This window comes from Oncorhynchus clarkii, chromosome 17, assembly GCF_045791955.1.
Source record: "Oncorhynchus clarkii lewisi isolate Uvic-CL-2024 chromosome 17, UVic_Ocla_1.0, whole genome shotgun sequence".
Classification (NCBI taxonomy): domain Eukaryota; kingdom Metazoa; phylum Chordata; class Actinopteri; order Salmoniformes; family Salmonidae; genus Oncorhynchus; species Oncorhynchus clarkii.
This window is the reverse complement of record NC_092163.1, coordinates 72220853-72234958: the sequence shown is the minus strand read 5'-3', so window position 1 is coordinate 72234958 and position 14106 is coordinate 72220853. Positions and strand designations below refer to the sequence as shown.

The 14106-nt window shown below is 41.7% G+C and overlaps 1 protein-coding gene across 1 annotated transcript in view; it reads right to left on the bottom strand.

The window, feature by feature from the left end:
- Positions 1–840: 840 nt before the first annotated feature.
- The window catches only part of LOC139371381 (neuron navigator 1-like), a 119422-nt gene continuing 106156 nt past the window's right edge, over positions 841–14106 (bottom strand). The window contains exons 21-32 of the mRNA XM_071111747.1: positions 13632–13794; positions 13273–13447; positions 12775–12872; positions 12556–12651; positions 11195–11363; positions 6243–6478; positions 5897–6051; positions 5704–5775; positions 5304–5500; positions 4892–5010; positions 4528–4737; positions 841–4195 (exon numbers count right to left, since the gene is read on the bottom strand). Of these exons, the coding sequence (XP_070967848.1) occupies positions 4106–4195; positions 4528–4737; positions 4892–5010; positions 5304–5500; positions 5704–5775; positions 5897–6051; positions 6243–6478; positions 11195–11363; positions 12556–12651; positions 12775–12872; positions 13273–13447; positions 13632–13794 (1780 nt within the window). The 3' untranslated portion in view covers positions 841–4105. The remainder of the gene's footprint in view (positions 4196–4527; positions 4738–4891; positions 5011–5303; positions 5501–5703; positions 5776–5896; positions 6052–6242; positions 6479–11194; positions 11364–12555; positions 12652–12774; positions 12873–13272; positions 13448–13631; positions 13795–14106) is intronic.

Below are 14106 nucleotides of genomic sequence, written 5' to 3'. Positions count from 1 at the left end.
CGACCATTATTACCATTTTTATTTTGAGTCAATAACAAGCTTTGCAAAATAATTATGACTATTCAGCAACCTGTATTGGCCTTCATCAAGTGGAAATACTTCATTTAGAATAAATTCATATTCGTTAAGTTTTTACGAGGAACCTGCTTATATAGAAACATTGATTTATCTTCGATTTCTTGAAAATCTAGTTTTCATTTTGAACTATGAACTTTGTTCTTGGATAATAGTTCAATTGTGCCGAACTGCAATTAGGGCCTAATCCGTTTTGACAACAAGCTGTAGAACCTCTAGAACCTAGGCTTACACTGTCATATCCCTCTTGACCGACCTACAGTATGTTCAAATCCAGATCTTCTGTGTGCCACAAAGGTACAGCCCAGTGATCTAAAGCAGAGGTTCTACCACTTCCAATTCAGTCAAGTGGTGTCTTGTGGGACCAATGATTTCATCACACATATTCTAACAACCTTCACATAGTCAGTCTACTCATAACACAAGGCATCCCTTACATTTTTGAAGGTCACATACTCACTCGCTCTCTCTCATAATGCAACACTTGCATCACAATTCACATTAAGGCATAGTCAAGCATATCTGGTAACATATCATTTGGTCCAACTTACTGCAAGACTGGGGCAATGCAAATCAGAAGTAAACTGTGTCTGTTAGCTTTCAAAACAAATTTAAACTGTTTTTTTCTTTCTTCTGATTGCCAAAACCAGTAAAAGTTGCTGCATAGTCCTGATACACAAGATTGTTATCAAACACACAGCACAGCCACTACAGAGCAACAGCCACAATGACCAGTGAGTGAGATGAAGAACAAACAGAATGGCATTTGTTTACCTGCATACATAGATACAGGATATACTGTACTATACTTTCATACTCTTCTGAATAGTAAAACAATGCAGTGTTTGTACAATGGCAGATTGGGAGCCTACATGATAGTTTTGTTCAAGTTAATGAGGCTAATTATTAAGATTATAGAAGGTTCAGATGGGTCTCATGGTGTCATTGTAAAATGGATAGACCAAAGGTGCATTTTCCCCACATATGATTCATCACAGAATTCTTTCAATTTGTAAAAATGTGTCAGGTTGACACTTATTGGGTCTTGATTTTGTGCCAGAACTGAGAGACTTCCACTAGATGGGCCAGCTGCATAGTCAAAATGGGCTACATCATAAAAATTAATGTACAAATAATAAATACCTTTTGAATTTAATGTATTAAGGTTAGGGTTAGGACATTAGGTTAGTAGTGTGGTTAATGTTAGAGGTTAGGTTAAACATTAGAGTTAATGACTTTGTGGCTGTGCTAGCTAGTAACCACTCTGCAGAGCTGCCACCAAAACAAGATTCATAACAAAAAATGCAAACCTGCAATAATGTGACCACACAGAGAAGCAAAGGCCATTTACTTCAAGTCATTAACAGATTGATGTCGTCAGATGGACTTTGGACTCATTAACCGTTTGATGTCATCAAATGGACTTTGGACTCATTAACAGTTTGATGTCATCAGATTGACTTTGAACTCATTAACAGTTTGATGTCATCAGATGGACTTTGGACTCATTAATAGTTTGATGTCATCAGATGGACTTTGGACTCATTAATAGTTTGATGTCATCAGATGGACTTTGGGATCATTAATAGTTTGATGTCATCAGATGGACTTTGGGCTCATTAACAGTTTGATGTCATCAAATGGACTTTGGACTCATTAATAATTTGATGTCATCAGATGGACTTTGGGCTCGTTAATAGTATGATGTCATCAGTTTGCCTTTAACTTATTAACAGTTTGATGTCATCAGATGGACTTTGGACTTAATAGTCTGATGTCATTGATTTGATTAACAGTTTGATGCAAAAGCAAAACAACAAAAAAGTATAATGTTTTAACGTAATCATCGTGGTTTAGTTCCACTTTGCTTAGTAATGACCTTTAATAGTTTGCAACATTTCTTTCTGTTGTGATAAATATTGTACAAAGAAAGCAATTGAACATTCATTTCAAAGTTTATATACAGGTGACTTATGATCAAGAGATTATACATTATTAATGTGAAGAGACCAAAACAGAGACATTCTCCTACATTGTTTCAGCATCAGTCAGTATGTCCAGATGTATCTTTTGCAACTAATGTAACCCACGCTACTTTACAATTTCATTTTTTTAGATCTTATTTTCATACGTTTATCTTCCTATATGTATGACACTGAACTGGGAAATGGCCCTTGATCATTGCTGATGAGAAAATAGATTTTTATGCTGTGTCTTAATTGTCATTAACTAAACCGAAGATGAGCAAAGCAATATTACCAGTCAAAAAGTGGACAGCGCCATTGGCAGCTACAATAGATGTAAGATTGTTAACCTGTGTCTGATTACAATGGTTTGTGGGGTGCAACAGAGAACGCACCCGTTCACTCACCCATCTTGATGTAGGTCTAAAAACATGTTTTTGCAAGGAATGAGACAGTAGCTTTGTAAAACGTCTACATTCAAAAGCACCTAAATGATCTGCAATGTTACATGGCTAACATATTGAGGAAACTATCTACATGTTCATTCTTTTAAGCACTTTTATGCTCTGACCCCTAACCAGACAGTCAATATGCAAGATTACAGTAAAATATTTGGTTCAGCCTATAAGATATTTGCACCATGCAACTGAAATCAATATCTACATAAAGAATTGAGCACAGTAACTATATTGGATAATTGCGTGGAATATATTAGATGATACCTCACCATCTTAAAAATAGAAGTTGAGAAATATCTAAGCTATAAGCAAATAGCAGTTGCTCAAGCATTATTCATACAAAATAACTTTCTTAGTAATACCTGATTTATATGAAAGTAGTACTGTCATGGCCTTATTTCTTCAAAACAGGTAGTTAGATTTGAAATCTATGTTCAGTCAAATAAATATAACGTATGCTGCCTGCAACAAACCAATGAACTAGTACCACAGAAGCTGAGATTAGTATGTACTGATTTTTCCCCCCCTGTTTTAGTAATGAGTATGACAGCGTTTGTAATTTTGCACAGATTTTGCCGTGAATAATAATGAAAGATATTAACCATAGGAAATAATCGTGTGTCTGTGTTCTGCTCTGTTCAACCCTATATTTTCTCACTTGACAAAGAAACCCTGATCATCACCATCTACCCTACCTGCAACATAGTTTTCTGTCAAATATATCTTAGATGACATTTAAAATCACCCCGGAACCATGTGACCCCAGAACCATGTGAGGGAGGGACAAGTGAATGTCCTCGCACTACTCTGCTCTGAGGCGATGGTGATGAAAGCAAAGCACCACGATTGAATACTGCTGTTCATCTCGAGGTGACCATCAGGAATAGATGTATTAATTAAGGCATTCAGTTTGTTAGAGCACAGAGTAAAAACAGTTCACCTGGTTATGTATAACAGTTGCATATGTCTAAGATTTGGCCTTCAAAGAGTGATAGATAGATATGTATTCAGGACCAGGACACTACACAACCTGACATGCCAACAACATGCCGTCATACTCTTTCTAATAAGCCGAAAACAGGTTTCAAACTGACTTGATTTTACAGACACATTGCAGGCCATGTTGCTGTTGTTGAGCAAAAGCAGATAAGCAAAAATGTGCTTTTTTTTGTCTTTTAAATGTGCTGTTGGAAGAATCACCTGCTTAGACCAATGAGAGATGAGGATGAATTTCTAAAGAGTAATACTTATTATCTAGATAATCAGCACCTGTTTCTATTGAGGGCAGAAGTGGTAGAGATACGTCTTCTGTAAAGAGAAAGACACTTTATACTGTGAATACAACCTGTAGTTCAAGAAAAATCGACAGAAATAGAAAATCTAAACATCGCTAAAATGTCTTTTGGAATGACTTGGCATGATTGAATAAAGTTTCAAAACAACATAACAAAACGGCTTCTTGCTAAGGTTCAAGATAAGTTAGAAAATTAGCAGAAAACTATATTGGAAAGTTTTTGTTCCTGAATTTTATACACTGAAGTTCACATAGGGGAAAGAAGTAGGGCTATTTGAAGTGCTAGGTTTTGAGTCTACAGATGAAGATGATGTTCAAAGTGTAGGGAGGCTGGGGTCCATTGTTTCTCTGTCTGGAGATTCAATGTAGTTGGCTGCCTCTTGCAACTTCAACAACATCGCCATCTGAATCAAAAGACAGAGGAGAGAAGGGTCAGGAAAGGTGAATCATTTCAACTTAACGCTACACTATGTTCAGTATGGGGACAAAGATACCTTCCAAGCACATACAGTAATAGAATTGCGACACAGACAAGGCCAGAGAAGGCCTTACAGCAGGGCTGGGAAACAGGCTCCCCACAGTGTGTTTCAGGGTTTTGTTCCAGCCCTGCTCGTGCTGTATTCACCAGACTCAACTAATAATGCTCCTCAAGTGTATCGTTGCTGGACTACAACCAAATGTTGCACACACTGTGGTAGCTCCATGACCACAGTTGCCTACCCCCAGAGTATCTCACCAGAGGGTCCAGGGTGTCCATGGAGCTGGGTGGGGTTTCCTTATTAAGAGGCCTGGCTGAGGCCTCACTGGGCTGGCCGGGGCCACCAGAGGTCATGCTGGGGGGAGGCAGGTGGAACAGCTTCGCCTGGTCCTGTTGGGCTGAGGGCCAGGGCAGGGTGCCCCTCACCCACTCCACTGGGTCCTCCCACACTGCCTTCTGACCATGCACCTGTGGCACAAAGCCACAACACCGTCATACACTGACCCAAACACTGTCCTATCCACGTGGCAATGACTTGGCAATGACAATAGGAAATGGCAATACAGCACAGATCTGGGACCAGGCTATAATTGATCTACCAGGATAGTAAAACCTGTCTGACCTTAATGCCATCCTTGGCTCCTTCCTGCAGGTAGGGGATAATGGAGAGGTTCCACAGGTCAATGAACCAGGAGCGGAACTCCTCCACAGTCACAGGACAGGACAGGAAGAAGCACGGGCCTAGAGAGACGGAGAGAGAAGAGAGAGAGAGACAGAAAGAGAGAGAGAAACAGAGACAGAGAAAGAGGAAATAAAAGAGAATAAATCATATTAAAGATATCTTTCAATGACCACATCCAATCAAACACAGTCTATGACCACAGACTACATACATATCTCCAATATCTAACTAACTTTAGGCATCACTTGATTTGGATAACATGTAGATTTAGACCTGTGGACTATCCAAATTAAGTGTGACCTACCTTTATATTCCTGTATAATTTATCCCGTAAAACAAAATGTTTTCCTACCGATGAGGAAGTCAGAGGTGCTGTGTTTCTCCAGGAAGGTGTGCAGGTGGTACCACAGCTTGGGTACCCAGTCCAGCACCCTGAGGAGGTCCTCGTTGGCCAGGCTCCTCTCATCCTCCGCCTCCATCAACTTCCTATGCAGGTAACGCACCAGGAAACCATTGGCTGGCTCCACGTTATTGGAGAAGGTCACCATCCTGGGGTCAGAGGAGGGTCAAAGGTCAGGTCATGTGGTACGTATCCTAAGGCACATTATTTAATGTACTTATATATTAGACGTCCAATATCCCAATTTAAATAACTATCAAAGCATAGATTCATGGCAGGGATATAGCCTTCAATGAGGCGTTTTAAGACTCGCGCAAAACAATAACAAAACATGATTTGTCTGTTCAATTACCTGAAGCTGAGGTGCAGGCTGTGGTTCGGGGTCATCTTCACTGGCTGGTTGGTAGTTCCAATGATGTAAGGACTGAAATAGACACAGAATCATCACAGATCAGACTAGAAACATAAATGTACCATAAATGTCGCTATAGATGTTTGATAAAAGGTTCCATTTCAGCTTCTGTTCAGTGTGTTAGTCCGCTCACCATTTGTGGTATTTGCAGGTGAGGGCCCCATTGACAAGCTCACTGATGGAAATGGCATCATGTATATCATCCAGGATAACCACCAATGGGATTTCAGCTGTGCTGGTTTCCCGATCGATCTGATTGGCCAGGTTGGACAGGTAGAGTTGGAGATCCTGTTGAGAGGTATGGGTGCGAAAGAAATCATTCTATGGTGTTAAATCACAAACCCAATGACAGTTGACTGTTTTCTAATATTCTTGAGCTGTAAGGTGTACAGGCTTTTGTGCCAGCCCAGCAATAACACATCTTATGATTAGTGATAGCCTAAATGATTAGGTCATAACGACCCTGTTCCTGTCCCCACCTTGCATGACTGGCGGTGCATGTTGAAGGTGACCACGATGCCGTCGGTGAGGTCTCGGCCGCTGCGGTCCACCAGGTACTCTGCTAGGTGGGAAGTGAGGTAGGTCTTGCCGGTGCCGCTGGGCCCAGACAGGATGAGGCGCCGGTGCTTCAGCAACAGGCTGATGTAGTGCTGGCTCATGGGCTTGGGGATGAGCGTCTCAAACACCAGGCTGTCCACACACTTTTCCTTCAGACCTGCAGGATGCAGAGGTCAAACTTCAAAAGTTTAACATAGTAAAGATTTACTGTCTGTTTAGTTTAAACACACAGTATTAAACAGAACAAACATGGACATTGGCATCCTAACAAACAAAGTGTATGACAACACAGGTACAATGATTGGTTGGGTGTACAGCATTCCAAACAGCCCTCCATTCAGCTGCTCACAGAGACCTCACAGAGACATACCGTAATTCAAGAGAAACACCAAAACTATCAAGCCATTTCTCCTAACATTGAGACAATACACTAAACCAGAGTTTGACTGTTTGTAGTTAAAACAAGAAGTCCATCCATGTGAATGAAAATATTCTGCTCAACGATTTACCACATCACACATCCTGTCACCCTTCATAAACAACTAGGAGTGCAGAAATAATGTTCTGAAAATAACTGTGTTCCTCCTTCTCCTCCTCCCTCATGACTCCGTCTCCTCCTTCATGCCCTCCTACCCCTCCCTCATTATTTATCCTCCTCCTCCATTCCTTCTCCCCCTCCATTCCTTCTCCTCCCTCATGCCTTCTCCCCCACCTTAATACATTCTCCTCCCTCATTCCTTCTCCCCCTCCTCCATCCTACAGTGTGACATACCACCCCACATGTATAGGGTATTATGTGTGTGTGGTGTGTGTGTACATGTGTCTGAGGCCTGGGCCAGCTGGTCAAAATGCTTCAGCTGCTTGACACACAAGCTGCAACAGGATATTTCTGAACCCCTCCTTCTAGCCCACCCATCCCTACTGCATTCCTTCCTAGCCAGGAGGAACAGACTGCCTACCCCTGCACCTCTACATTGGTTTAAAATCACTAATGGGCTTGGATACATATAGATTATAGTGGAAGGGATATATGTACACCGCTGTTCTAGGAAAATGTGCTCCAAGAAAACTAATCGGTCCAAGAAAATCTAATTGCCAAATGCCTGTCTGAGCTTATGTTTTCCTCTGGGTCTCCTGGGGGACGGAGGGAAGCCACACATTCTCTTATTTCAATAATAAGGTAATCTGGAACATGGCGATAAGGGAGAGGTAGGGAGAGCTAGACACCACAAATCAGTCCTAGCCTGGCCCAGGCTGAGACCCCGACGCTAAAGGGTACCAGGGGTCAGAGACAGGGGGGAGATAGAGTTGAGGCGATAACGAGGCAGACAAAATGAATTATGACACTTCACAGCGAAACATCCATCCCCCTTGATATTTAACATGACATGTTAGTATTAAACATGACAAGCAGTCCAAATGTCTGGATAGTGTGAGCACCCTGGCCATAAATCATTCTGCATCTTAAGAAAACATCCCTTTCGTCATTGTTCTATGTGGAATGATGTGGATACTGTTTGGTTTCTGAAACAAATGGCATGCTTTGAAAGTGGAATGGGAAACTTCCAAACATAACAGGAGATCAGAAGAGAGTGGACAGAAAATCCAGAGCCGAGATAAGGAGGTGAATGTCCATTAGACCAGATAGACGGACTCAGAACCTAAAACGTGTTGAAATTACCTGTGGGGTGAACAATAAGTCTGTTGACTGTTTGCTGACCCCAAATGGATCTAAGACAGGCTAGGCACAAGCTGCTATTTATTTTCCGTTCACAAAAAAATTTGTTGCTCAAAGAAAACACACACACACAAAAAAAGAACTTCTACTGTGATAATCAGCTAATAGCACATACACAAATACCCTCTCCCTCAGAGGGATATTGTTCCTCACCAGAAACAAACTGCAGATTGCAGTTTACCCTTCTAACTATTATTTTGATCGTCAAATTAAATATAAAGAGTGATAAAGGGCACCCTTTTCTTACCTACCAATGCATAAATAATGTTTTGTTCCCAGAAATATAAACATTGAGTAAATCCATTTGAGGTCAATCACTTTTTGACAGCCTCCCTTTTGATACAAAAAAAAAAAAACGTTCCACCACAGGAGGTGAGTGCCAGGCCGGTCGGTGGCAGGCCGGTCGGTGGCAGGTCGGTCGGTGGCAGGTCGGTAGGTGGCAGGTCGGGGAGAACGTGCTTGTATTAATGACTGGAGCGGCATAAGTGGAATGGTATCAAATACATCAAATACATGGATTCCAGATGTTTGATACCATTCCATTTGCGCCGTTATGTAAATTATTATGAGCCGTTCTCCTTTCAGCAGCCTCCGGTGCTGTCCATACATGTTTGCCCAAGAAGCGGTCAGAAAGACCTGGACCTGAATCCTGAATGCCAAAACTTTCAGGAGATAAAGGTGCTCAAAGTTGACCCATTTTGCATACCCACCATACCATGAGACATCTTCACTGGAACAGATGAAGGTTGAGTGTGATGTCATTTAAATGACACAGGGTTGTCAAACTACTTTAGAATTTCTTGAAAACATTTGTTTCACATTTTACATCATCTAAGGTTTTTGTCTTGTGCCCATCATTGGTTGAGACACAACATGCTCTTGAATACAGGGTGGGAGTCATTTCAATCATAGAAATAGAATTCAGCAGCATTGCAGTTCTTGACACACTGAAATCGGTGCACTTGGCATCTACTACCATACGCCGTTAAAATGCACTTAAAAATGTTGCCTTGCCCATTCACCCTCTGAATGGTACATATGCACGATCCATGTCTCAATTCTCTCAAAGCGTAAAAATTATTCTTTAATCTGTCCCCTCACCTTCATCTACACTGATTTATCGTTGATTTAACAGGTGACATAAAAAACAATATGTTTCTTGCCCATGATGTATATATCAGAGTTATTGACCTCACAATAAGCCATATTCGACTAACTTACATTGCGGTGCTGAAATTTGAGGCAGCAGCCGCGTCACAATCAATCAGAAACGGACAGCTGACGGTGCTGAAAGTAGGCAAATTCGAGTAGCCATAATTCATTTAAACCGTCTTCATTTGAAGTAGACTTAACAAGAGGGCTTTATGTTGGAGCCTATTCATTCCTATTGAACAAATAAGAGGTCGACTACCTGTTTGACAGATGAAAGTAGGCTATAGGCTTCTATCTTAGTCAATTCCTCACCCACCATGAACTCTTTAAATAGCCTACTGTACCTCTGTGTCAGTGAAGGGCTGTTAAGTTCAAAACAGGACTTGAATTGAGGGGGTATGACTGGATATGCCATAGGCCTACCTTTTATAAAAGAAATGGCAAAAAGCACAGAACTACCTATTGTTAGCTTAAGATTTTGAAGTAAATTCAACAGATTTGATTATATAAAGTGATCCAAGAGAACGCTTTGGTCCGCAGTGATTTATGCTAGAAACAAGCTTTAAAATACCTGGGAAATATGTGACTCCGATACAGAAGTGGTATCATTGTTTTGTATCTTTTGACATTCAGAAAACATTTACTTTGCTTGGGAAGTAATCTAATTCTGTCACTATCATTTGATTAAGCTATTGACTTTCTGTACAGTACAGTAGATGCTTAAACCCAGACAGCTTTTAGGGAAACACTTGTAATCTTCTCTCGTTGGGTTAAGCCACAGAAGAAGAGCGGCCAGCAGTTGAAGCTTACATTTTTCACCGCTGGTCGGCCTAATCTGTCTGGAGTGGAAAGGTAGGCCTGACTTTGGAAAGTACCATGCTCAGATTCCTAATGACGTCTCAGATTTAAATATTTTGAAACAGGGACATGTTAGTTGCAAACAAGACACACTGATTTAGCACTGGAGAAATATGATAAGATGAACACAGGCCTATCTCTCTGTCCATTCTTAGCCTGTAATTTCAGTAATTTGTGTGGTATTAAAAAAGTTCTGCTATTATGTAAAATGACGTAGAATTGTATGAAATGTTTAAAGGCAATTTTTTCTCGGACTTGCAAATACGATGCTATTTTCATCCAATGCTTTTACGATGAAGGAGATCTTTCCACCCCTACTCTTGCTCACGGTTGTCTGTGAACCCACAACCTTCTGGCCCGCAGCCATGTGCGCTATCAAAACTCCTGCAATGCTTACAGGATGAAGAACAGTTTCTAAAACTGCATATCTAAGGCTCTGGTCTGTCCAAGAGGTGAGAGTAAGGATTTTCTCTGCTGTCCACTTTATGTTTTAATGATTATTTTGGGGGAGGGTAGGGGAGGGGAGGGTCACTTGGTTTTTTTTCACGAGTTCAGAGAAGGTAAAATATATTTTGATGAAGGGAGGTCCAATTTTCTCCATGTAACCATTATCATAAATAATTATTACCACAAAAATGGCTGCCAGTTCACCCAGCATCGAATGTCAACTTAAATGGTAATTTCGATTCTATTATCTATATTACTATGATTTCAATAGGTTCCCTATGGAGGATTGACAGTGCAATTTAAAAGAACAGATATTCCCATTGAAGTCAATATTGTCTGTGGACCTCCAACCATCTTTGCTGTACCATTTGTACCATATATTTGATTACATATATCAGTCAAAACATGACACACACCCTGTATTCAAGAACAACCGATGTCGGGCACAACACCAAAACCTCCGATGGTATAAAACTGACACATTTTATAAAAATGTATTATAAAATAGTTTGACATCCTTGTTTGTAAGCTTTTAAATTATATCAATCTCAACCGTTGGATGTCTCATGGTATGGTTGGGTATGCAAAATAGGTCAACTTTCAGCACTTCTACAATGGTGATTGAATTAAAATGGATTAGGCCATTATTGATAATTGTACGTTTATAATTCTGGTTACCTTTGAGTGTAACAGTGACGCCACTGGGCCCCTTGGATACACAGTGTGAGGGTTGGCTCTCTGGCAACTCTCCTCCCAGCACCCTCCTGATGTGGTTCATACTGTAGCTGTAGATAGAGTCTGTAGACAGGCCCAGGCTGGAGGTGGGGTCCACCTTGGCTATGTACACCTAGGAGGAGGTGAGAGGAGAAAGAGGAGAGAGCGAGAATAGAGGAGAGGTACATCCGTGGTGGTGAGGAACATTAGTGGTGAAGGGGAACATTAGTGGTGGAGGGGAACATTAGTGGTGAAGGGGAACATTAGTGGTGGAGGGGAACATTAGTGGTGAAGGGGAACATTAATGGTGGAGGGGAACATTAGTGGTGGAGGGGAGCATTAATGGTGGAGGGGAACATTAGTGGTGGAGGGGAACATTAGTCGTGAAGGGGAACATTAGTGGTGGAAGGGAACATTAGTGGTGGAGGGGAACATTAGTGGTGGAGGGGAACATTAGTGGTGGAGGGGAACATTAATGGTGGAGGGGAACATTAATGGTGGAGGGGAATATTAGTGGTGAAGGGGACATTAATGGTGAAAGGGAAAATTAATGGTGAAGGGGAACATTAGTGGTGGAGGGGAACATTAGTGGTGGAGGGGAACATTAGTGGTGAAAGGGAACATTAGTGGTGAAGGGGACATTAGTGGTGGAGGGGAACATTAATGGTGGAGGGGAACATTAGTGGTGAAGGGGAACATTAATGGTGAAAGGGAACATTAATGGTGAAGGGGAACATTAGTGGTGAAGGGAACATTAATGGTGAAAGGGAACATTAATGGTGAAGGGGAACATTAGTGGTGAAAGGTGAACATTAGTGGTGGAGGGGAACATTAGTGGTGAAGGGGAACATTAGTGGTGAAGGGGACATTAATGGTGAAAGGGAACATTAATGGTGAAGGGGAACATTAGTGGTGAAGGGGAACATTAGTGGTGAAGGGGAACATTAGTGGTGGAGGGGAACATTAGTGGTGAAGGGGAACATTAATGGTGGAGGGGAACATTAATGGTGGAGGGGAACATTAGTGGTGGAGGGGAACATTAGTGGTTGAGGGGAAAGCAGACTGAGAACTTACAGTATAAGATGTGAAGGTTAAGTACAGACCCTTGCCAAAACCATGTCCACATGGAGAAGAAAAGTGCTCCCATATTTATGTGTTTACTGTTTGTTGACATTATGATCCTACACAGAACCCCACACCCTACCTTTGCATTACTGTGGAAGGTTAAACATTTGGCATTTTTAGGGTACATTTACAGCAACAATGTATCCACTTGTGAAGGAAGAGCAGGGTTTTTGTCAGTCGAGGTGCCTGTTGAGACTCACCTTAAAAGCCTGGCCGACAGCCGAATCCAACATAGGCCAGTCCATTCTGCCGTTAACCCTCACAGTACCGATGAAGAAGTCCTGCTGTTTCACCTCCTGTTGAACAAGGACCAACAGTACTGGATAGGTTAAAAGGTTAACCATCACTCTTATTATAGAGGTCTTACTGAACTGAATAAGTCTGGCACATTCATCATGAATTGTAATAAAAAGGCTCACATCTTTGAAGATGCGCAGGTTGGCCACACGAACCACCACTCTGACACGTGGGTCGTCTCTGTGAGAGGGGAGACTGGCGGCTTCTGTCTGGAACAGGTCTGTTCAGAGAGAGGGAGGCAGAGAGATAAAGAAAGAAATGGATAGAGAGAAAGGGGGAAACAGAAAGAGAGAGTGAGGTCAAGGAATAATCTAATGAGTGCTTGCCATGACTACTTTAACTACATTGTCCTTGTGTTAATTCTTACAGTTAAAATGAGGTGAAGTGAGATCACTACTGGCTGTGAATAGACTCCTGTGTGGTTGTTGGGTCGTTTTGTAAAAACTGTTAGGTTTCATATACACGCTTTAAGGAGGGTTATTTAGCTGACATGTTTTGTGATAATTATCTCTAGTTTCATATTTAAAATGAAGGCTAATTCATGGAAGTCATTCAGTCTTGAACTTGTTCAGTGATGCCTGTGTTCCTCTAGTTACTGTGTTACTGACGCCAGCCCTCACCAGGGGAGCTGCCCTCTCCCAGGCTCATGCTTAAGGTCTTGGTCAGAGATATGGCAACAGATTCACGTGGCGAGGCAGTGCCCAGTGATGCCAAGCTGGAGGACTGGGAGGTGGAGGTTGAGGGACCTCCTGTCTTCAACTGGTCATTCTCTGCCTTCAGGTTCTCCACTGTCATCTGCAGGCAGGGACACACAGTGTAGGATTAAGGGGGGATACTAATACAGATAGCTATTTAGTGAGGGGAGTCCTATAGGGCCCTAATGGGGTCAGGTTCAGGGGTCAAACCATATCTACGTTACAGTAGACATCATTAGGTAACACAAAAACACAAATACACACAGGCAGACACACACACACACCTGCATGTTGTTCATGGCCTCCTGCAGTTGCTCCAGCTGGTGGGCGGAGCTAAGGGCTTCCAGGCGGATGTCCGTCAGCTTTCTCTCCTTCTCCCAGAGGGCCGAGCGCAGCGTAGACACAACCTTCTCATCCTCCGGGGGATCCTCGCCTCCTTCACACAGCCTGAGGGAGAAAAACACACAATGCAAATACTGAACAGAGGCATCATGTCCATTGAAACTGATGTGGCACATATCTAATCTATTTCATTAAACTGATGGAGATAAATAAGACACATAACTAAAATAGAGCTAGATACTGATAGATTAAATTAGCGATAGATACTAATACATGATATAGAGATAGATACTGACAGATTAATTTAGCGATAGATACTGATACACAAAATAGAGATAGATACTGATACATGAAATAGAGATAGATACTGATACATGAAATAGAGATAGATACTGATACATGGTATAGAAATAGATA